The sequence below is a fragment of the Pseudopodoces humilis genome, chromosome 5, assembly GCF_049639895.1.
Source record: "Pseudopodoces humilis isolate 2021_Gansu_Grassland_sample_001 chromosome 5, ASM4963989v1, whole genome shotgun sequence".
In the NCBI taxonomy this organism is placed as follows: domain Eukaryota; kingdom Metazoa; phylum Chordata; class Aves; order Passeriformes; family Paridae; genus Pseudopodoces; species Pseudopodoces humilis.
In genome coordinates, this window is record NC_142204.1 from 22,977,668 (window position 1) to 22,999,145 (window position 21,478).

Genomic DNA, 21,478 nt, shown 5'->3' on the forward strand with positions numbered 1-21,478 from the left:
CCTTCCCGCATCCCTCGCATCCCCGCATCCCCGCATCTCCCGCATCTCCCGCATCCCCACATCCCACACATCCCCGCATTTCCCGCATCCCCGCATCTCCCGCATCCCCGCATCCCACGCATCCCCGCATCCCCCGCATCTCCCGCATCCCCCGCATCTCCCGCATCCCCCGCATCCTCGAATCCCCCGCATCCCGCGCATCCCCGCGTCCCCCGCGCCGCTCAGCGCCGCCCCGCCCTGTCCCTCCCGCCCCTCTGCGTGTCCCCCGGAGGTGTCCCGCCTGCCCGAGAGCGAGGCAGGATCGGGACGGGTTCTCGCGTCCCTTCCGCCCGCAGCTCCGCAGCCGCTCCGGCTCCCGAGCACGGCGGGGAGCCGCGGCGGGGCACTGCCCGCCCAGGCACAGTTTGCCAGCGGAGACATCCTTAGTGCCGTGCCCCGCGGCCCTGCTTGTCATGTAGAGAAGGCTGCTGTGCTGCAGCCCAGGCACGTGTCCCAGCCCGGCTGCATTGACGCACTGGCTGTGCCCGTGTGTCTGTTTGTGCATGACGTGCCGAGTGTGAGATCTGCGTGAGCCGGCTGCGTGGTGTGCGGCGTTTGCACAGTTTATGCTTGGGAAGGCAAAGAACAGCAATTTTTCATGAGCAAATATTTGCATATTTTCCACTTGTTCGAGCAGATAAAGCATTTCACTTCTCTGTTGGATCCTCAGGAGAGAGCTAGGAGCATCTTCTTTTTAAAGGAGTTTCCCTTTTTTGTATTCCCCTGTCTCTTTTCTCTGGAGGCTACTCCATTACAACAACACTTCCTGCCCCCTGCACACACCCCTGTATAACAGCAGAAAGCAGAACATGGCCTGGACAGTTTTGCTGTTGCCTGAGCTGAGCTGCTGTGATTCCCTGGTGATGACAAGCACAGCGGCTCCCTAACACAGCTTCAAATGACATTATGTGTGGGCTGTGTTGGTAACAGCCTGGAAACACACCCTGGGTTCTCCACACTGGAGCCCCTCTGCCATCACCATTCACTGCCCTTCCAGTTTTCCTCCTGAAGATCCACTTCAGAGCAGAAAGGTCACGCTGAACAGGTCTGCAGCTGCCCCAGACCACCGCTGTGTGGTTGGGTTTGGTGGGTGGGTGCGTGTGGAGGGTCCTTGGCAAGGTGTAGATGCCCTCTCCCAGCCTGAGCCTATGTGCTCACATCGAGGTGAATGTGCCACGTTCTTGGCCCCTGTGCTTTGGCTGGGGTCTGGGACATGCAGGTCTGGGTGTGTGGGCACCTGTGGGGGTGGCCCCATATGCTGTCAGGCACACATATATCTGCTTGAATCCATGTGTGGCATGGATGTCTGTGTGTTTACACACATCCACCCAGTGGCACACACACACACACACATGCAGTCATACAATAAACACTCATTTGCATGCATGCACATACAGCACATACAAATGCCTCTCTGTCTGCTCTTGTGCAGAGACCTGGTGTGAGCATGAGCTCTCTGACAGAATGGGTTCCCCGTGTTTCTATCACCCCATCTGTAATTACACATTTGCTGGGAAGAGGATTGCACAATGCTGCTGAAATCATTGCAGCCCTTTCTAGTCTTGCAGCTATGATCACTACGTGACAAGAATGAAACCTTTTGTGCAGCAGAGGGCTTGATGGAGCCCTTATCTCTGTGTCTCTGCACACAGAACAGAAAAACTCTTTTCCATATCTGACTGGAGCAAATCCCCCCTGAACATGTCCAGACTTTCATTTAGCCACTGCACATGGTCCCCATGGCCTCTGGGTTGCCCAGAGTCAACCACACCATCGTTAAGGAGAGGGAACACAAGGGCAGTCAGATTAATGCCATTACCACAGAAAACTCTGGGGATTCACCAACAGGAAGACAGCGCTGAGGAAAGAGAAGGGGTCATGAGGCAGTAACCTCCTGACCATCATTCCAAATGCCTGTTCCTATGAAAAACAGCCTTTAAATCAGTGGTGATAGTTTGAAGAATTTTGTGGCATTTGTTTTCTCCTGATGAATTTTGGACAAGAAATACCTTTTCCTTCCCCTCCCCCAGTCTTATTTTCTGTTCATCTTCATTTTTTATTTCCCCAGTTTGTCACTGCAAAACAGGATACAGCCTAGGGGGGTGAAGAAAACACAAGACAGAAAAATGTGATGCTTGTGTCTCTTTTCTTTTAAACCCCTATTTAATCAAAAATCTCCATATTTATTTTTTTTTCCCTGCAGATCTCCCTGGAACACATTCTGTTTGCCCCAGCAGGCTGCTCTGCAGAGCTGCCTTGGTGGGAGCTCAGATTCCATGTGTCAAAATGATGTCTCCTTGGCACAATTGCTTGGTGCTGGCATTGCAGTGCTTGGGCTCTTAAGGAATGTTGGTATTTTAAGAAGCCAACCAGTCGACGGAGTTTCTTGAATGGTGATTTGCAGCAGATGGAGCTGCAAAGGCGTGTGAAATGAAGTCTCAGCTCAGTTTGGTGGTGAAGGAGACTGTCTCTATTATGTGTGTTGGCAGCTGGGAAGCTCCCCCCATCTCCCCTACGGCAGCTGGGCTGCTGCTCCATGGATAAGGAAACCCATCCTACATCTGCCCCCCAGCCACCTGAGCTGCTCCCTGCGAGGTCCTTGCTCACAGTCATATGCCTTCTTCAGTGCCTGGTCATCAAGCACAAGCAGTGCTACAAGCTCCTCAGATAATACAATTTCTGCTCTGTCCTGCCAGGGATTGCTCTGCCGGGGGAGTCCAGCATTCACCTGGCTCTGCTCTTCTCTGCAAGAGAAGCAACACAGACCGGAGTTTGAAGTGCTGTGTTGTCCATCTATCTGATCATTTGGTAGCCAGCCCTTTTAATCTTTCTACCACTTGTTGCCCCTTATAGAGGCAGAAGCTTTGGCAGTCCATCCTTACTCTGCCAGGATTTCTTGGTTGTGTTTCACCCAGTGGATGTTGCAGGAGCTCCCCAAGAAACTAAAACAGAGGCTTTTTTTAGTCCAGCAAACTGTATCCCACGCCCAGTGAATAGTTTGGCTGATTTTTTCTGACTGGGGCCCACACTGTGGGAAGCATGGATTGAAGGAGAAAAAGATGTAAAGACTTAGCAGAAGATTGAAACTGGCTACCAAACTCTTTCTTTTCCCTGTGAGCTGAGCCTGCACTCCCGGGTGTCTGACTGTCCCTGCTCAGGGGAGTGCTGTAAGGGCAGCTGAGCAGTTCCTGTTCCTGCCTGGTCTGGCAGGCAGCTCAGCTCCCGAGGCTGAGCCTGCAGGCATGGACAGCTTGGGACCAGCATCGCAGGCTTAAAGAGGAAACATGAGGATGTAGGATTTCAGGGGACAATCTTTGTCATGGAGGTGATGGCAGTACCAGTGGCTGAGAGCACAGCTGCAGGTGTTTTGGCTGGTTGTGCCTGCCCACCCTTCCTCTGCTCTCTAACCTGGCTAGGAGGTGTCTGTTCACCTGAGGCCCTGTGACAGTCCTTTTCCAAAGCTGGGTGCCCTGCACTGCAGTTCTGATGCCTGCCAGGCCTTCACATCTTCTCACATTGCCTTTGTGTGACCTTAACTCTTGCTTCCTCATAAAGTGGTTCTGTTCCCACGATCCTCAGCTGCTGCAGCTTGTTCTGCTTCCCAGCTCAAGGCTTTTGGCTTCTGTCCCAGCACACCCCACCCCATGCCACCCCTTCCCTTCTCTTACCTTCTCTCAAGTGACCCGTGAGATATCTTTCCATTACCCAGCTAGCTCCCAGAACCCTAATCCCTCCACAAGTCACCTCCTGCAACATCTCCTGACCTCAGGGAGGCATGTGTCCTTCTGGTGGGTCCCTCCTTCCCATTTCTCAAAATTGTTTGTGGAGAACACTGCCCAAAGGGCTGCAGTATGAGGGCTGTTTTGGTGGCTGTAGCTTAGCAATGCCATTCATGGAGAAGTTAGAAGTGTGGGGACAGACATTTTAGGAGAGCTTCCGGAATGAAGCCAAAGTGGAGAGAGAGACCTTCATCCCACCCACCCTTGTACAGCGCTGCTCCTCTAGCCTGCACACTCAGATGGGCCCATGCACAACTTCTCTCCAACAACCAGCGTTCAGGAGCAAGCACTCATCCAACTCCACAGCAGCACACTCGCTCTCCAACTCTTGTCCAAGCATTCACATCCACACTTAAACATCCTGCAATTGCATAAACACACTCCCTCATCTGTGTTTATGTATGCATACCCCTCTAGGTGTCCCTGTGTGCACATGTGCACAGCCCCAGCAGATGAGCGTCAGTGCCCAGGACTGGCACCAGCCTCCCACCACCCTGACTCCTCTGTCTCCGATCCTCTTCAGCCATCCCCATACAGGTACAGTCCAGGGAACAAAGTTTTGCCTACTTTTCTGGCAAAACTACCTTTGTGCACATGCAGACGCATCATTTGTTGACCATCCTGAGCCAAAATACTCTACCACTTCCCAGAGGATAAACTGGTTCCTAGTATTGCATAGACTCTTCACAAGCACAGCTCTCACACACTGGAAATCCCCTGACCTTTGTCTGCTTCCTGTCCCCATCCTGAACTGAGAGATGTCTTCATCTCTTTTGTCAGCCAAACATGACTCCATACAGAGATTGACTCGACTCAGAGACATTGTGTATTCTCAGGAGAGCCAAATCCATAGCATCGCCTCCCCTAAACGTCTAGAATGGTTTTGCCCATCTGGCCTTCCAAGTCCAAGGGCTTTTTCTTTATTTACAGTAAGGCTTAAAGAGAAGAAAAAAAATGCTGCCTCCAAGTCATGTCTCATTGCCTTCTTCTCTACCCTTGTTATACCTCCCACCAGGGCACAGAGGCACCAGGAGAACCCTGAGGAATGTGAGGTGCAGAAAAAAAAATACTCAATTTTTTTTCTCTCAAGTAAGTCTTGACATCCTGCCCAGAGTCTGTAAGAGCTCTGAAAAGAAAGAGGAGGTTCTGAGCAGTCAGTGGTCTCCAGCCATGACTAACACAGGCAGGAAATCTGTCCCCCAGACTTTTTGAAGAACTAGAGAGGGGCCAGCCATGCATGCAACTGGCTGGTATGTCTTTGCTGCAGACATTTCTCCTTCCTGTTCATCTTTTAAGGTAAACCACTTCTCATGTTTATAAGGAGGGTAGTCAAGGCACTAGGCTGCCTACATATGGCCTTTACGCCATCTGGGGACTTCCTTGAGGTGCCACCATGAGATGGCAGCCTATGCCCTCCAAAGCTGGGTCATCTAAGGGCAGGTCATGGCTCTAGGGCTGACCTTGCTCTCTCTGTACCCTCAGTGCCCATCACCTCTTCAGCTTTCCCTAAATGCAGTCTGCTCTTTACCTGGTGTTGCCAGATGAAAAATTGTTTGCTCCTGGTGGTGAATACGATGCTTATTCTTCAAAAGCCACTGGCCTATGGAACTGCACAATGTTTATTCTGTAGGAAGAACTACTCAAAAGCAACCAGCCCAGTTGTGTCAACTTTTACCACTTCACCAGGAGTTCAGGTTTGACTTTGGGGTCATCAACCACTACCACGAGACTCCCAGGACAGAAGAACACGTGTAAAGGAGAGGGAAAATACATCAGTGGTTTTGGGGAAATTAATATCATATGTATGTTTATTCTGGGAAAATCCATGAGCATGTATGCAAAATATAGTATATAAATGGGAGCTTTTTCTGTACTCAGCATGCATGATATTTGGAAGGGGATATTCACTCGTGCATCCAGACAAATAAAGAATGCCTGCTTCTTAATGCTACATTAGTGTTAAGGAGGTTTTATTTTTACCAATTTCTGGTAACACTGGTACCACACAAACCTCAGGTGTCTCTTCCAAAGCCAAGAACAATGCCTTGCTTCTTCCACAAGATCATGGAGCCCTATTAATCTTTAAGCATACTCTTGGACTATTATTCCCTTGTATCGGTGTCTCCCATCGCCTTTGAAAGCAGAGAAGGTGAAGGGGATCCCATGTCCCAATGTCTCTTTCCCCTGCACCACCCCTTTCATCATAAATAACTGACATGCAACTTGTTGCTCTTTTCACATCCCACAGGCTCCTCAGGGAGCGGTTTTTGCTCATTGCTTTTTCCTTCTCCGCTGCTTAGAGGGCGCTCCTGCCTCTCATTACCATTTTGGGTTATCTTGCTGATCTCACCCTCTTCCCTTTCGTCATCAATCTTCTCTGGGGGGCATGCTGGCACCTCCTGGCTCTGGACTCGGCGGGACGGCCTGAAGATGGCCCTGCGGAAGCCCTGCTTGAAGCGGTAGGAGAGGAAGCCGTAGATGATGGGATTGGCACAGCTGTTGGCATACGGCAGCACCACCACGAGGAAGTAGACTCCAAAGAGGGACGGCTCCTCTGGCAGCGGGCAGACAACATTGATTATGTTGAGGACATAGAAGGGAAGCCAGCAGAGGACAAAGACAGCCACCACAGTCACCACCATGCGGGTCACTCTGCGCTCTGAAAGCTTGTGCTTGGAGGACAGAGCCCTCACCCGCCTGCCAGAGGAGCGAACCTTCACAACAATCAGGAGATAGCAGAGGCAAATCACCAAGAGTGGTCCAAAGAAGCCCAGGGTAGCAGTGTAGACAATGAAGCCAGCTCTCCACACCGAGGCAGGCTCTGGCCACTGGATGTGGCATGTACTCATCCCTAAAGGGACATCTGAGAAGACAACCACGGGCAGCACCACTATGGAAGACAGCACCCACACGGTTACACTCACGGCCTTGGCCACCCGTGCTGTCCTCCATTTGGAGGACTTCCCTGGGTGGACCACAGCCAGGTAGCGGTCAACGCTCATCACCGTCAGGCAGAAGATGCTGGTGAACTGGTTGATGGCATCCACGGCCATCACCAGGCGGCACATGAAAGAACCAAATGGCCAGTAGGACAGGGCGTTTTGCGCAGCCAGGAAGGGCAGGCCCAGCATGAAGAGCTCGTCGGCCAGGGCCAGGTTCAAGATGTACACGTTGGTCACCGACTCGCTCACGGAGTGCCGCAGGACCACATAAATGACCAGGGAATTCCCAGCCAGCCCCACCACACAGACAATGAGGTAGACCACAGGGATGAGGACACCGCTGACAACTACACCAGGGCTGTCGGTGGAGGAGCTGTTGGGGGTAGTGAAGCCTGCCCAGCTACTGGAGGCATTCCCCTCCTCCAACACTGCCGGCGTGGGGAGGCTAAAAGCAGAAGTGTCCATAGCAGAGGCAGGGAAGAGGGCAGGGGGCAGTGTCCTTGCAGGATCAGTTAGCAATCTGGAGCTGAGGGGAGAAGAAAAAACATTGATACTGGGGACATGACAGCTGAACAAGCCACAGGTAAAATCACCACATTAACTGTGTCTTAGGTATGGGCAGGCACGGGAAATCAAGGGGAGTTTGTGGATGGTAGCAGATGCTGGAAGGTCTAGGACAATATCAAACTCATCTAGTCCTGCAAGGCACAGAGGACATGGAGGGACAAACAGGGACATGGCTCAATGTGGGCCTCTCCTCTAGCGAAAGATCCTCTGGGGAAAGAACAACAGACTAGCATAAGGACAGGGAAAGTTTTCATTATCTGCTAAGAATCCGATGCTGAGGACATGGTCACCAGGGGCCTGGTTCTCATTTATGAGTGGCAGGTGCTTTACAAACAAAAGAGGGAAAAGCATCCAGTGATAAAGTGCCTTTCCAGCTCTGACTTTCTTATTCTCTGAGTATTTAGTCTCCTGCTTGCTGAAGCTCTTTTTGGACTGGCCAGGTTATTGTTTTCCTTCTCCCCACAGGAGAAGGAAAAGCACATTCAATCCAAGCAGAGAGGCTTAGCTCAGCACCTGCCTTCCTTAGCTGAGGAGCCCAATTGCTCGTCATGTCAGGGTTTGGCATGGAAACAGCGCTCGGCTCACTCAGAGACAGCCTTGAGCAAACAAGCTCTCCATTCACCACCAGCTTGCTGCTGACACTGGGTGAGGAGCTGCAGGGAGAGAAGGGACAGTTAAGGGAAGGACGTGCCTTTTGTCAGGGCTCCATGTCTGAAATACAGAGCCCAGCAAGTACTGTGGACCAGAGACACCCTGGAAAACCTAATGCAAGGGAAGATTCATGTTTCTTTCAGGATTACTCCATATCTGGAAAAATTTTCTGGAAGTGTGGACTGACAGGGTCATCCCCTTGAATTAGGTCCTTGGAAGGGAAGATGATTTGGTGGAAGTGAATGGGGACCTTTTTCACACCTCAGAAAATCTCTTTGGGCTCTGAAATTCCTTTTCTATTGAAAATAAAACTGAGGATGTCAAAGGAAAGGACTCCCAACCTTAACTATTTTCGGGAGGCCAGAGACACTCCAGAGACTTTTCTCATGGATGTGATTTTCTGTAGCATCACAACTTCCTTCACTAATGTCTAATACTACAGTGTTTGGGGTTTTTTTGTTTGGTTGGGTTTTTGTTACTTGTTTGTTTGTTTGTTTGTTTTGTAGGTGCCATTCCAAGTTCTGGAAACCCTAGGGGAGACCTGAGCTTTAGGTGGACTCCTTGGACATCACACAGGCGAGCCAAACAGACCCCACAAATATATATCAAATTTTATGCTGAAGAAATCTCATCTCATAGGCCCCATAAAAACAGTTGAACAACTATGTCTTAAAGCCATTCCTACAGGCTATTGTATAAATATTTCCTGCATTAGAGCATCTCAGCTTTGACAGACTGGGATTGCTTAGATTTTCCTGATTTTCAGGTGCCTTGGGCTGTGACACACTGTCCTGACAGAAGCCCATCTCATGGGGTCCTGCAGCACTGGGTGGTCCCACACATCACAAGTGGCTGCAATGAATAGGCAGAGTAGGAATTGACTTGAAATTCTAAGTTCAAGGATGTTTCCTCTGATATTTTTTCCAATTCTGTTCTAGTGACACAAATAACTTGTAGGAGAAAAGAGGAGGATATTGGCCGCTCTAGGGATGAAGATCCCTACAAAAGGTGGCAGAAGCCACAACAGTATGTTCATAAAAGGATGATCCTCTATAAGATGAAGACATAGATAGGAATCCATTTGGATGTTCCTCCTGCATACAAAGGAATTTAAAGAAGAAAAAAGCCAAACATATGGAGCCTTACAAATACCAAATATGGATGGAGATACTCCTGGTAGAGCTGGAAAGCATTTGGAGAAGTGTCTGGGGTCCAGACCTCAAACCCAGTTGCTCAGACTGTTGTTTAGCAATACAGTAAATCCAGCTTCGGGGTAGCTTCAGAAGCCCTATCAAAAATGCTAAAGAGTGCAACTAAAAGCATGGATTTCCTATAAACTGATTTTCCTGCTCAGGCAGCTGCAGGGGAGAAACTTGATCTTTAAGCAGGCGGGGTCTGTTGCTGCCATTCTAACTTTGCCAAGTGCCATGTACCAGCTCAAATGCCATGTCGCACATTTTGGCTAGTTTGGCAGAAAAAACAGTGGGCACCAGTGCTCCATCTAGTTCGGATCGACTCTCCTGGTTGCTCTGGCAGCACATGCATAGGTAGGAGTTGGTGAGGATCCCTGGCCTCAGACTGATAGTGTGTTGGCATCCACTTGGATCTGTTCCTGATGCGGACAGCACCTGTTGCAAGAGGCTTGGGATCCTCTAACAGGTGCTACCAGAATATGCCTGGTTCATGCAGCTGGAGAGCAGGAAGAAGGCAGAGAGATAGGAAGAGATGGGAAATTGGCACTACTTCTTTCCTTAGGGGAAAAAACATAAATATATATATATTTATATATATTTCTGCATTGAATGAGAGGAGGAGGTGGATGCTGAAAGCTGAGCCTAGTCCTGGTAACAAACCATGGATAGCAGCTGGGAGGGACAACACGGCCAAATAACCTGCACCACCCCCTCTTGGCCCCCTCCCCTCCTGTCCCCGCTGTTTTCCCGCGGCCCTGCTCCAGCTCAGGACTCTCCCGTCTCACCTCGGGCTTGAGCTCTCTCGTAAGGACCAGGCTGGACTGGCAGAGTTGGAGGGTCGGCAGAGGGGGGTGGTCGGCAGGTTTTCTTCTCTGGAACTGCAGACTTAACTTCTGCATGGACTCATGCCCGCGGGAGACATCTGGGAAGAGCGGGCAGAGCCGCCGGGTACTTACATGTCGTCGGGATGTACATTTTCCTCCGCTTCCCCAGGAGCATCCGTGTCATGCTTTTCCCCTTCCCCTTTCCTAAACGCGGCAGAGCGAAGCGCTCCCGGAGGGAGCGAGCCCCGCCGAGCGCTGCCGGCGGTGCGAGTCCTGCTTGCCGGACTTGCCCATCGCCCCCGCCGTGCCTGGCGTGGGAAGGGGCCCGGGGAGGGCGGGGGGATGCGGGGCCCCTCAGCCCCACGCCCGCGGGTCCCTCCCCCGCGCAGCCCCCACCATCGGCGGGGCTCGGGATGCGGAGCGCCGGTACCGGGGGACGGGTGCCGGCAGCCAATGGGCGCCACGCACGGAAACACCGGCAGGAGAAGGAGGGGATGGAGGGGATGGACGGCAGGGCAGGAGAACAAAGATGAGCGGGGGGAGATACCGGGTTGGAGAATAGAAGCGGGAGAGGGAGGCGCAAGGAGATGGGCAGAGGGATAAGGGGAGAGCAGAAGAGGGGAGGATGAAGGAATGAGGAGTGAGGTAAAAGAAGCTGAAGACAGCGGAGGGAAGAGGAAGAAGAGAGGGATGCAGAGAGCAGCTATGTGGTGAGAGAGTGGCTTGCAGGAGGGGGCGACTTGGCTCGGCTCTCCTAGCCTGGGTCTAAAATCCAAACCTACTTGGACAACTTTATGTGCAGCCAGTGCTGCTGAAAGGAGAGCCGATGAAGGCACTACAGGACTTCAAAGCTGTCAGGCCTCTTTAGGCTAGAACTTGGCCACAATGCTGTCTGGAGACACAGAAGAGAGAGGAGTCCTCATTGGGGAAGGATTGGCATGGGTAGCACCCAGAGGTTTTCTTCACCAGGGCAGGCATCTGGAGCACCCTGCAAGAGCCCCCAAGCTCCTTTGTTAGAGGAAACAGAGCCATGTAACTGCACAGCACCACACAGCCCTGCTAACCCTTGCAGGACTTGTTAGCATAAGCAGTGTCATAAGATCACAAATTCCAGGTCTCCAGGTCACTTCCTCAGTGCTCTGAGTTGTGTCCCATTCTCCAGTGGGGGGCTATGCAAACTGCTTCAATTGTGTTGGGATGAGAGCTCAGCCTGTGCACCTCCACAGGTAGGCTGATACATGAATTTTGTTTCACACACATCTTATGCATTGCTGTACTTGATAGGGGATGGGGCAGACTGAAAAAGTAAAAGCCAAGGCTTGAAAACTGGAGAGAAGTAATAAATCACTGGGAATATATTGCGTTGAGTCATGCTTAAGATGCTTAAGAGAGGTCAGACCCCATTTTCAAGTACTTCATGTCCCTTGCCCTTTCACAGGGATATGCCCATACCAGAGGCTTCATTTTTACTCTTCTGGAGTTACATTGACATCATTTACATTACCTTTGGATGGGCCTGGGCAATTCATCCAGCAGCCCACGTGCAGTGCAGATATGTGCAGAACACCCTGCCACAGGGTGCCTGCCAGGGTTGCTGTGAACTTTTTCAGCAGGTAATGTGTCACATCACTGAATTAACTGCCTTATTCATACCTGACCATGAACTGAAATTGCAGAAATTTCCCTGGCAGCAGGGTACCTCGGGAGCTTCACTGTGTCTGGTTGTACCTGGCATCACCAGTGCACCTCCTCAGTGCAGGAAGCAGCCTTTGAAGCTCAGAAGTGTTGCTGCATCCAGGAACAGTAATCTGGCTCAACTCCATAGTTTCTCTGTGCCCTCCTAGGACTGCAGGATTTTGCAGTGCCAATCATCACACCCTGAGCCCTCCTCTCTCCTGCAAGTAGTGGCAGTAGCAGCCACCCTGTAACACTTACGCTCAAGTCCCTGCAATGCATCAGGAAAGCAGGTGCTCACAGCTGCCAGATCCATAGTACCACTGGGACCACTCTCCTCAGCTTAATTTTAGTGTCTTGGAGGCAATTTGTCTGGACTGGTGACTCATTCCTCCCTCTTTAATTTTTTTCCCTGCCCTCCCCCTTCCTATTCTCACTCTGCCTGTGTCTGATAATGTGAGAGTGCCAGAGCTTAGAAGGATTAATGCAGCAATGTTTTGGTGAAAAGATGTCCCCAGCAACCTGCGAGGGCAGTCCCCACAGAAAGAAGTCTGCGTTCAGGTGTCCCCTCCCAAAGCCCGCATCCCATCCTCTGTGTGGATCCCATCCTCTCAACTTTTCAGCTGAGAACTTAGGGCTCAGCTGAGAACTTAGCAGCTTGGAGGATGAACCAGGCCTGGTCTCATCAAACTACAGCTACTGGGGCTCACCAGGCTTCGTGTGGTGCTGCCTGGTTGTCGCTGCTGAAGGAGGGGCACAGCAGGGAGGGCCCTCCAGCCCAGCTGTCCCATTGCTCACGGCCGCAGGGCTGTGTCCCCCTGAGGTGCAACACATCACAGACACGACAAGAATGTACAGTTTATTGGGTCTCATTCTCTAAATTGTAACCCCAGGGGCCCCGCAAGGAAGGGAAGGGGCAGGTGGGCGGGTGAGGCGAGTGCAGAGACATTGTGTGAACAGACAAACCGGTGCTACAGACCCACAGCAGTCTTTCAAGTTCGCAGAAGTAAAAAGCAATGACCGCGCCAATGAGCTCCAGGCTGCTGGAGCCGTCACTCTCCTGTGTGCTGGGGAGCTCCTGGCATCAGGATGAGTCCGGGATCTATAGCCAAAAACATGACAGACCTCATAATACCAGCTCAACTATTTTCCTGCTCTCCCTCCCTCTGCTCTGGTGATGGTGGGTGTATGAAAAGACAGGGTCCAAACTAGCAGGCTCTCAGTCTTTCATCATTGTGGTGGGTTTAGCTCTGACCAGCTTTGACTCTTGTCCTGAAGCCTCTCTCCTCCCTCTGCTGCCTTGTACATAAGTGGAGGCAGGTAGAGACAATATGAGGATTAAAGGAGTCAGACAGAAGAAGCTGCCACTGGCCAAGGAACAACACAAAAAACCCTTCAGTGAGCTTGGTAAGAGGTAGGGCCACTGGCAATTGCCATGAATAAAGAACAGCATTTTCTTTTCCTATTTTTTTTTTTTTTTCTATAGGCAAAGGCTGTGGCTTCATAGGTTTCAGAGCAGGTCATCCCCAGGGCAGCCTGGATGTGGTTCCCTCTGTGACAGAAGCTGACAGTTCTTCTCTGTGAGGGCACACGTGGAAAATCCTAGGCTGCCCTACATCAAGAGATGGGAACAAACTTGCCCACAGTGAAGCAGAAAGGAGGGGGAAGTTGATCCTGGGTGCATCATCCCATGTCCTGTCCTTTCCCCAAGCAGGATTGGCTATCTCCCTCTCTCTCTTTGAAGGTGACAGCATTCCACAGCCTCACCAGGAACAGAGTGGCCCACTCTGGGCCAGGAAAGCACCACTGATGCCACTCCTGGGGATCCCTGTTAGACTTACTTGCTTAGAGGAGGCTGCATGCCCGTTTCTTTGTCCGGGTGGGCTGCGGGCACAGCACTGCTCGGATGGCCTCATCAAACACCGTCTTGAGGCCGCGCTGCGTCAAAGCCGAGCACTCGAGGTATTTCACAGAGTCTGTGGGGAGGAAGGGAGGTGGGGGCAGGCAGTGGGGATACCCAGGTTTCTGCTCCTTATGCTAGAAAGCACGACACCTGGCTCTTGCCCAAGCTGAATAAACACATCTCAGGTGATCAAAGACATTACACGTTGTCAGGACACATTTCACTCACTCAGACAGTCTTGACTTCAGGGCAAAGCTTGCCAGATGCACTAGACCTGGGTTTGTCTATTGGCTACCCATGTAGCCAGAACAGAGCCATTGTGTGTCTGACCATGTCATCCTGGCCAGACACTCTCTCTCTGCTGAACTCCTTCAAGCTGTGTTTCTCACTCTCTCTCGTTCTGTGTGCCACATCTGAGAAGAGCTGGATGGTGGGTTGAGACACCCATACCTGGGATTACATGTATAAGCCCCAGCAGACAGAGGCAGGGACAGGAAACTGCAGTTACAACTCTTTCTGAGAGAGGTTAAAAGCCTCTCCTCTGCCTCTCTCCGGATATCGAGGAGTGGCCTCTGCCCACAGTGCGGCTGTGGCTTGCACAGAAAAAATATTGTCCCAGACAGGATAAGCAGAGTAAAGGGGGGGGAGAGTGTGAAAGTGTGTAGCTGTGTGTGTATGTGGAAGATGATGGCCAGAGAGAGGCAGAAAACTGAGGGCTGAGGCGTTGAGTCTTCCTCAAGAAGCAGATCTCCTTCCTGAGTCTCCTGAAGTGCATTTTGTCCCATGACCCTGGATGTGTCTCCTTGTGTCCCTCAGAGATACCACTGTGAGATACCGCTATAAAAACCTCGTTAAATTGAGGTGAAGCCCTTTTCTTCTGCCTTTCTCCTTTCAGTAGGTCCAAGATGATTCCCAAGCACGTACCTATTTCCTTGGCCAGAGCAAGACCCTGAGGATACGTTATGGGGGATAGCTTCTTCTCCTTCAGCTTCTCAATGGTGTCCTTGTCATCACGGAGATCCAGCTTTGTGCCCACGAGGATGATGGGAGTGCTTGGGCAGTGGTGCCTCACCTCAGGGAACCACTAACAATGGAGAAAAATGCCAAAGATGTGAGGTCACACGTGTGGGCATGCACATGGCAAAACAAAGAGGCACTCCTGAAAAAAATGTCAGCAAAGTAGCTAACAACTTGTCCTTTCTCACATCCATTGTTGGGCACTACAGCTTGGCCCAGGCCAGCTCCTGTTGCTGGGTCCTCAGGCAAAATCCCTGACAGGGAGCTCAAATTTTGTTACACCAAAAACACAAGCTGCTCTCTTCCTTTGACCCTCCTCACATCCAGGGAAGAACCTTAACATGGCAGGAGGGACATACTCTTGTTCTCCTGTTCACCAATCTCTCCCTTCTTCCCTCACTTCCCATCTAAAAGCTGTGGGTACCTGCTTCTTATACCCAATGGACCAGTCTGTGTCTGTGTGTCTGTGCTTTGACAGTCTTGGCTTAAAGATGCCATCAGAATACATGTCTGTGACCTGACAGCACAACAGACCAGCAGGATGAACGCTAGCCCATCAGTAGAGTTGCCCCCCTTTGAAATGAACCAGAAAAGGCATCTGAAGGAGGTTTCTGACTAACAGAAAAGAGATATGACATCTTGAAACTTGATGTCCCAGAGGTAGTCTCCACCCACAGTCACTGTTCTTGCAAGACCACCACCAACACCACCCCTCCTCCCCTGGTGGACCAGGATACGGCCTCACCTTAGCACGGACGTTCTCGTAAGATGCTGGGCTGACAAGGGAGAAGCAGATCAGGAAGACATCCTGTAGGCATACAACCATGGTGCAGAGTTAGGATGGGAGCATGAGATGGCATGATGAAGCAGGAAGGGGAGGGGAAGGGAGGGGAGGGGAGAGAAGGTCTGTGTGGGCAGCACCCTCCCTCTGCAGCAGAATTGTGCTTGGGAAAGCTCTCTCTACAATATAAAAGTCCTGACTGCTGCTTCTTTCCTCTAGTGGAGAGAAGGATGTCTGCTCCCCTGAGTCATTGTAACCATAGCCACCGTTATCAGAGGAGCCAAACGGTCAGCTCTGAGGATGGGGTTTTTGTGGTTGGCACACTCATCCTCATGGGAAACGGCCTGACAGCTTCCTGCTCATTTCTCATGGAACACCAGAGAGCTTTCAGGCCAAAGCAATTCTGCCTACAGTTGAGACAGACTTAGTTTCAGCCTAAAAAATATACACACAGGACTCAGAGGAGGCAGTTTTTTGGCTCTCCAGGTAAGCGACTCTTCTGGGCATGGTAGAATTCAGACTTCCTTTGAAACCAGAGCAAACCAAACAAAACCAAAACCATACAAGCTCATTAAGGTTATATTTATTTCATCCAGCTTCACCTAGCTGGAGCAGTGGTGCCACACCCAGCCTATCCATTTCCATACTTCCGTAGCCATCAGAGACAAAAACCTTGGAGAAACATTGGTCCACCTATTGAGATATGTCCCAGAGTGGATGCAAGCATGTTGTTGAGAAAGAGACCTGCTTGCACTGACTGCAGGCAAAAACACCTTATACCAGGTGTCTGATTTTTAGGTGGCTGAACCCAGCCCAAACAATTTCTAATCAATTCCTAACCCCTTTGATTGCAATGGCAACCTTCAGACTAATGTCTGTTGCAGCAAGGTCTTTCTGAGCTTGCCAAAAGACTGCTTGAAACAACATTCTCCAGAGAAGGTGATCCCTAAACCCTGAAATCACTCTGTCAGTGTGGTGAAAAGCTGGTGAACACAGTATCTGAGGCACCCATTTTTTCTGCTAGAGGCACCAGCAGATCAAACACATGCCCACAAATCAAATATCTTTTAAAAGGCAGAAGTCAGAAGAGTGGGGTCACAGAAATGTGACAAGCTCCTGCCTCAGCTCTTAAATTCCATTAACCACCTTAACTGTACAAAGGGAAGGTTTTTTACAGGACCATGTAAGGCATCTGCCCCACACAAAGTCAGTGTCATCTGGGCTCAAGAGTGTCTTTGAATGTCTCATTTTCTAGCTCAGTTATACCAGTTATGGGAGTTTAGATAAAGGCTCAGAAATACCTGAAGATATCTTTCAACTTTTGGGTTTCAAGTCAGTTGAATATCAACAGAGATATTCTCAGAAAAGGGCAGAGTCACTGTTTCATGGCACATGCTTAGTTTTGCAGTGAGGGATGGAGATGTAGGGGAGGGAGGGAGGGAGGGAGGGAGGGAGGGAGGGAGGGAGGGAGGGAGGGAGGGAGGGAGGGAGGGAGGGAGGGGGGGAGGGAGGGAGGGAGGGAGGGAGGGAGGGAGTGTGACCCACCGTCTGTGGGTAAGAGAGTGGCCTCAGCCTGTCGTAATCCTCTTGTCCAGCAGTATCCCACAGCCCCAGATTTACAGGCTTGCTGTCAACCATCACGTTGGCAGAATAGTTATCAAACCTGAAATTCAGAGACATAGGGCATGGCTCAAACAGGAGAAGAGGGAGCCCTTCCTGTGGTGTAGGTGGGGCTCACTAGGTGCACCCAGGAGCAAAGGGGGATGATTCCTCTTCTCAGCTCACCTGGGTGATGCTGGTTTCCTGTGAACCTCCACCTCATGGAATTCTCACTCATCAACCTCCTCCCCATCACCCAGCTGTCCTGGACAGGTGCCTGGCTGCAGCTACACCTTTGACACCTTGCATGCAGGTTCACAAACCATTTTCTTTTCCCATTTTTCTCCCCAGTATCCTTCCCACAGCTGCATCTGCTCTAGAGCCAAGCTCCTGCCTTTTTCCTGTGTTCCAAAACCTAGTTTTATTCTTAGTGGTGAAGAAGAATCCATGTCTCTGTAGTTTGCTGCACTCCTCAACAGCCCTGCTGGAACTGGGAACAATGTGTCCTGTTACTCTTTGACAACCCAGCTTGAAATATTTTAGAACAACTGTCAGGATTGCATGCTTAGGAGTAAAGTCTTGGTAGAAGAAAAAGGATAATAAGGCAACAGAAAAGTTCCTACCCTCACCCTAGAAAATTTTATTTCCTTTCCCTTTTGGTACTTTTTTTCCCAGGTTAAGGGAGACCAGCGATAGGAAGGAGCCAACACAAAGGCCTTTTGAATGTGTTAATGGCATCTGCACGTTAGAAGGGACATGATTTAACAGTGGGCTTGGCAGTGCTAGGTAGTGGATGGATCTCAGAGGTCTTTTCCAACCAATTCTGTGATTCTGCTCCATGCAGAATCCATGACTGCTCCAATGACAGCAAGTGCTTTGGACAGGGAAGGAAGTGGGGTCCCATGTCCACCCATCTGCCTTCTCTGGGGTGTGGCCCAGTTGTTGTAGCCTACTGCTTGTTTGTTTTGGCCAGCAGGATGCCCTCTGCTACTTGTACATTTAGCCAGCAGATAGACTTTGAGTCGGCTGGACTCTCCCAAATATCCCATTTATACCAGGGTTTTATGAGGTTGCTTCATGTGGAAGGTGACAGATCCAAAGTTAGAGACACCTTCATTGGTTTTCCTGTGCTTGGCATGGAGATTGTGACCCATGGAGTGCACAACAAGGGGTCACTGTGCCCCCTCACATCCTGCTTTTCATGCCTCCCACCCACTCCAGGCCCTGTTCATGCATTACTCACACAGTGGGGATGTATTCTCCTGGGAAGGCATTGGTGGTATAGCTGATAAGGAGACAGGTTTTTCCCACAGCCCTGGAAGAGGAAGAAAACAATAGCAGGAATTCATGGCAGTGCAGGCAGTCTTGCTAGGATGAGATGGGGCAATCCTTCCACACCTCTAACCCAGCCCTATCCGGAGACCCCTGGAAGCAGAAACACATCCACAGGACCAGACAGTGCACTACCATGGGTTAGAAACCCAGCAGGAAGAAAGACAGGATGTTGCTCAGAAACGTTTGTTGTCTTTGAGCACAAAGGCTTGTTTTTACGGTCTGGTACAGAGATCACTCAGCTAGAACACATCCACTCTGAGGTGGAGGTGGGAACCCGTTTTGCAGTGCATGATGCAGAGTGCTGTGGGCTCACAGCTATGACAAAGCTGCCATGCCAGCTTCAGCACTCAAGTACAGCCACTCCTGCCTGCTCTTCAGGAGCTGTGGCCAGGGACTGGCAGCAGCTTCTCCTGATTTACCCAGTCTTTCCCATCTACAGTAAGCTGAAGCAACACTTGCACGGAGAGCTGTAAGGAGCCAGAAAGGTCCATGGCTGATGGAGGCTGCTGGTGGTGTTTCTGAGCTAGAAGCTTGTGCTTCCTCTCCCCTCAGCCTCCCCCACAGCCTGCTGCAGCAGGGTGGAGTGCAAGGTAGCTGCACAGTCCAAACTGGGCTGGAGCATTGGTGGGATAAGGAGCAATAAGGCTATCATGTGGGGGAAGGAGGTGGTGTGGGCAGGCTGAAGCCTGTGGTGAGGAAAAGAAGAGCAGAGAAATTGGAAGAAAATAAAGCAGCCAAGACAGGTGTTGGAAAGAAAATCTTTCCCCTGCTGGGATGAAGTTTCTCAGGTTTGTGTGGCCTGGGAAAGCTTGGCGATATCTCAGTTACAGAACAGAGGAAATGGAGGTGGTGACAGCAACCTGCTTCAAGTAGCACAGACCAGGAGGAGCGAGAGGTTTCCTGGGCAAAGGCTGGAATTCTGCTGCTGGGGATTATCAGACCATCTCAGCTGTACCTGCAAAAAACCCTGCCACAGGGCTGCAGCTCTGCCTTTTTGTGTGCCCTTGACAGGCACCCTGGTCTCAAGGCACCTGCCTCTGTCGCTGGACTGTGGGGCAGCTGAGGAGGAAACTGAGCTTTTCAGCATGCTCTGATATTTGTTTCTTCCTCCTGTCACTCCTCACTCTTAGATCCTCCTCTCTCAATCCCTGCTCTTTCCCCAGGTGCCTTGTTTCCTTCTTATCACGGAGTTATTGAGGGAGGTGAAGCTCTGTAGGAAATGCCTCAGGAGATCCTTGGGCCTGCAAGTGGATCGATCATGGAAGAGGGGGAGGTTCTGAATTGGTGTGGTTGAACAGAGAGCTGTGTAAACAGGTCAGTAAAGGGGTGAAGCTTACAGCACAGAGATGAGGTTAGTTAGGCACCTGCAGGCTCCTGTGATTGAAGCCAGGGCATGTTAAGAGGTCAGTGATGTGTGCTGGAGGGGATATGGGGGGAGAACAGCAGTGGGACAACACGTGAGCTGAGTGGTAGGAGAAGGTCCTGTGGTTGTTAGGGTTGAGCCAAGAGGGTGACATCGTTGGCATGGCTGGGAGGGAGGTGAGGGCTGGTGAACCAAGAGCTCAGAGCAATGGGGGCTGTGTTGCAAGATGGTGAGATGTGTACAGAGTGTGCAGTGCACAGAGAAGCAAAGTAATGAGACAGAATACATTTAAGAGGAATTGAGGTCCTAGGGGTTGAGAGCAGGACTGTCAGCAATAAGCAAGACTTTATAAAGCCTTACCTGTCAGTAACACAGGACATGTGGGGTTTACCATGATGTGAGGGGGCTGCTGCCTTGAGGGAAGGCTACAGAGTTGGTGCTGTGTGTGAAGGGCAAACTGGGGGGTGTGGAACTGGGTAACAGATAAATACCCAGTGGAGCTGTTCATACAGATCCAGCTTAAAGCCTTCAGGGAACCTTTCTTAGAGGTTACAGTTTTTTATTTGGGGCTCTGTTTTTCCTCTTCCCTGCTCCCCTGGCCCCTGAGAACATGTCTGACATGTACGGTTATGTGTGCAGACATCTTCTTTCCCAGGCGAGGTCTAAAGGAGGAAGTGACTGTGGGGAGCAGCAGCACTGCTCTAAATGTCTCTTCATCTGCTACCTTAGAGCTGCCCCAGATAAGTCTGGCCAGCTTCTAGGTGGAAAGGAATTAAGCTACTCCGTTCCAAGCACAGACTCTCCTCCTTCCCTCCCTTGCATTTACTCATCACACAGGGCAAGGAGACGCTCTGTCCACTGTATCCTTCCTGCCCCAGGCAGTGATGACTGCTTAACCCATTGATGGCTTGGATCAGGCCATTTCTAGGCATCAGGGGACATGGGCAGAGAAGCCACCATGTTGTGAAGGCAAGGTTTGGTTGGCTCCCACTCCCAAAGTGTCCTATACTTGTGCCTATGCCAGTGGAAAGAGCTTCTTCTCCGTGTGCCACAGAGGCCCCTTGCCAGCAGTCCCCACCACGCCCCAATACAAAGCTGACCAGCTGAGAAAAGCTGAACACAGAGACCCTGACAGACACCTTGCCAGGACCAGAGTGCCATGCCCTCTCCCAGTCATTCCCAGTGAGCACACGGCTTTCAAGGAGCCATTCACCTGCAGGAGAGCACTTGCACCTCATGGGTTTTAAATCTAACTCCTGCCTCCAGGCTGAATCTGGCAGGAGCACCATCACCTCCTGCGCATGGGACAGAGCTGCTCTGCTTCCCGTGGATGCAGATGGGAATGCAGATGCAAGATCACCATTTCCACGCAAATGCCCTGCTAAATGCCCACTTCTTGACACTCCCCCAGAGGAACATCCCTTGTCCCGGGGAGAGAGGAGCAAGCATGTCTGCGGCAGCAGCAGCAGCAAGCCTGCAGGAGGTCAGCAGCAAAGCGGGGAGGTTTCACCAAGCACCCACCTTTCCCGTGGCCCTGGCCACAGCCTGTCCCGCCCCACACCCGCAGCAATCCCGCAGGGTACGTACCCATCTCCCACCACCACACACTTGATGGCTTGCATGGCTCTGGACCCGTGGCGGAGGACGGTGCCCGAGGCAAAGGGAAGTCAGGCCAAGGCGAACAGCAGGGAAGGATGGGCAAATGTGAGTATCAGAACAGCAGGTTGCAAGGAGGGAGGAAGTGGAAGAAGGAACTTCTTCACCCGACGATCACCCTCGGGTCCCTCCGCCCCTCCACCGCAGCCGCAGCT

At 51.3% G+C, this 21,478-nt stretch overlaps 2 protein-coding genes across 2 annotated transcripts; both read right to left on the minus strand.

Annotated features, from left to right (window-relative positions):
• Positions 1-5,818: 5,818 nt before the first annotated feature.
• On the minus strand, positions 5,819-10,262 carry SSTR3 (somatostatin receptor 3). Its single transcript, XM_088055365.1, has 2 exons — positions 9,957-10,262; positions 5,819-7,286 (listed from the first exon to the last, which is right to left on the minus strand). Exon 2 carries the CDS (start codon positions 7,223-7,225, stop codon positions 6,020-6,022), a length of 1,206 nt encoding a protein of 401 aa, XP_087911491.1. The 5' UTR covers positions 7,226-7,286; positions 9,957-10,262; the 3' UTR covers positions 5,819-6,019.
• Positions 10,263-12,507: 2,245 nt separating this feature from the next.
• Positions 12,508-21,478, minus strand: RAC2 (Rac family small GTPase 2). Its single transcript, XM_005527584.3, has 7 exons — positions 21,255-21,478; positions 18,213-18,284; positions 16,916-17,033; positions 15,335-15,397; positions 14,497-14,656; positions 13,511-13,645; positions 12,508-12,771 (listed from the first exon to the last, which is right to left on the minus strand). Exons 1-6 carry the CDS (start codon positions 21,287-21,289, stop codon positions 13,515-13,517), a joined length of 579 nt encoding a protein of 192 aa, XP_005527641.1. The 5' UTR covers positions 21,290-21,478; the 3' UTR covers positions 12,508-12,771; positions 13,511-13,514.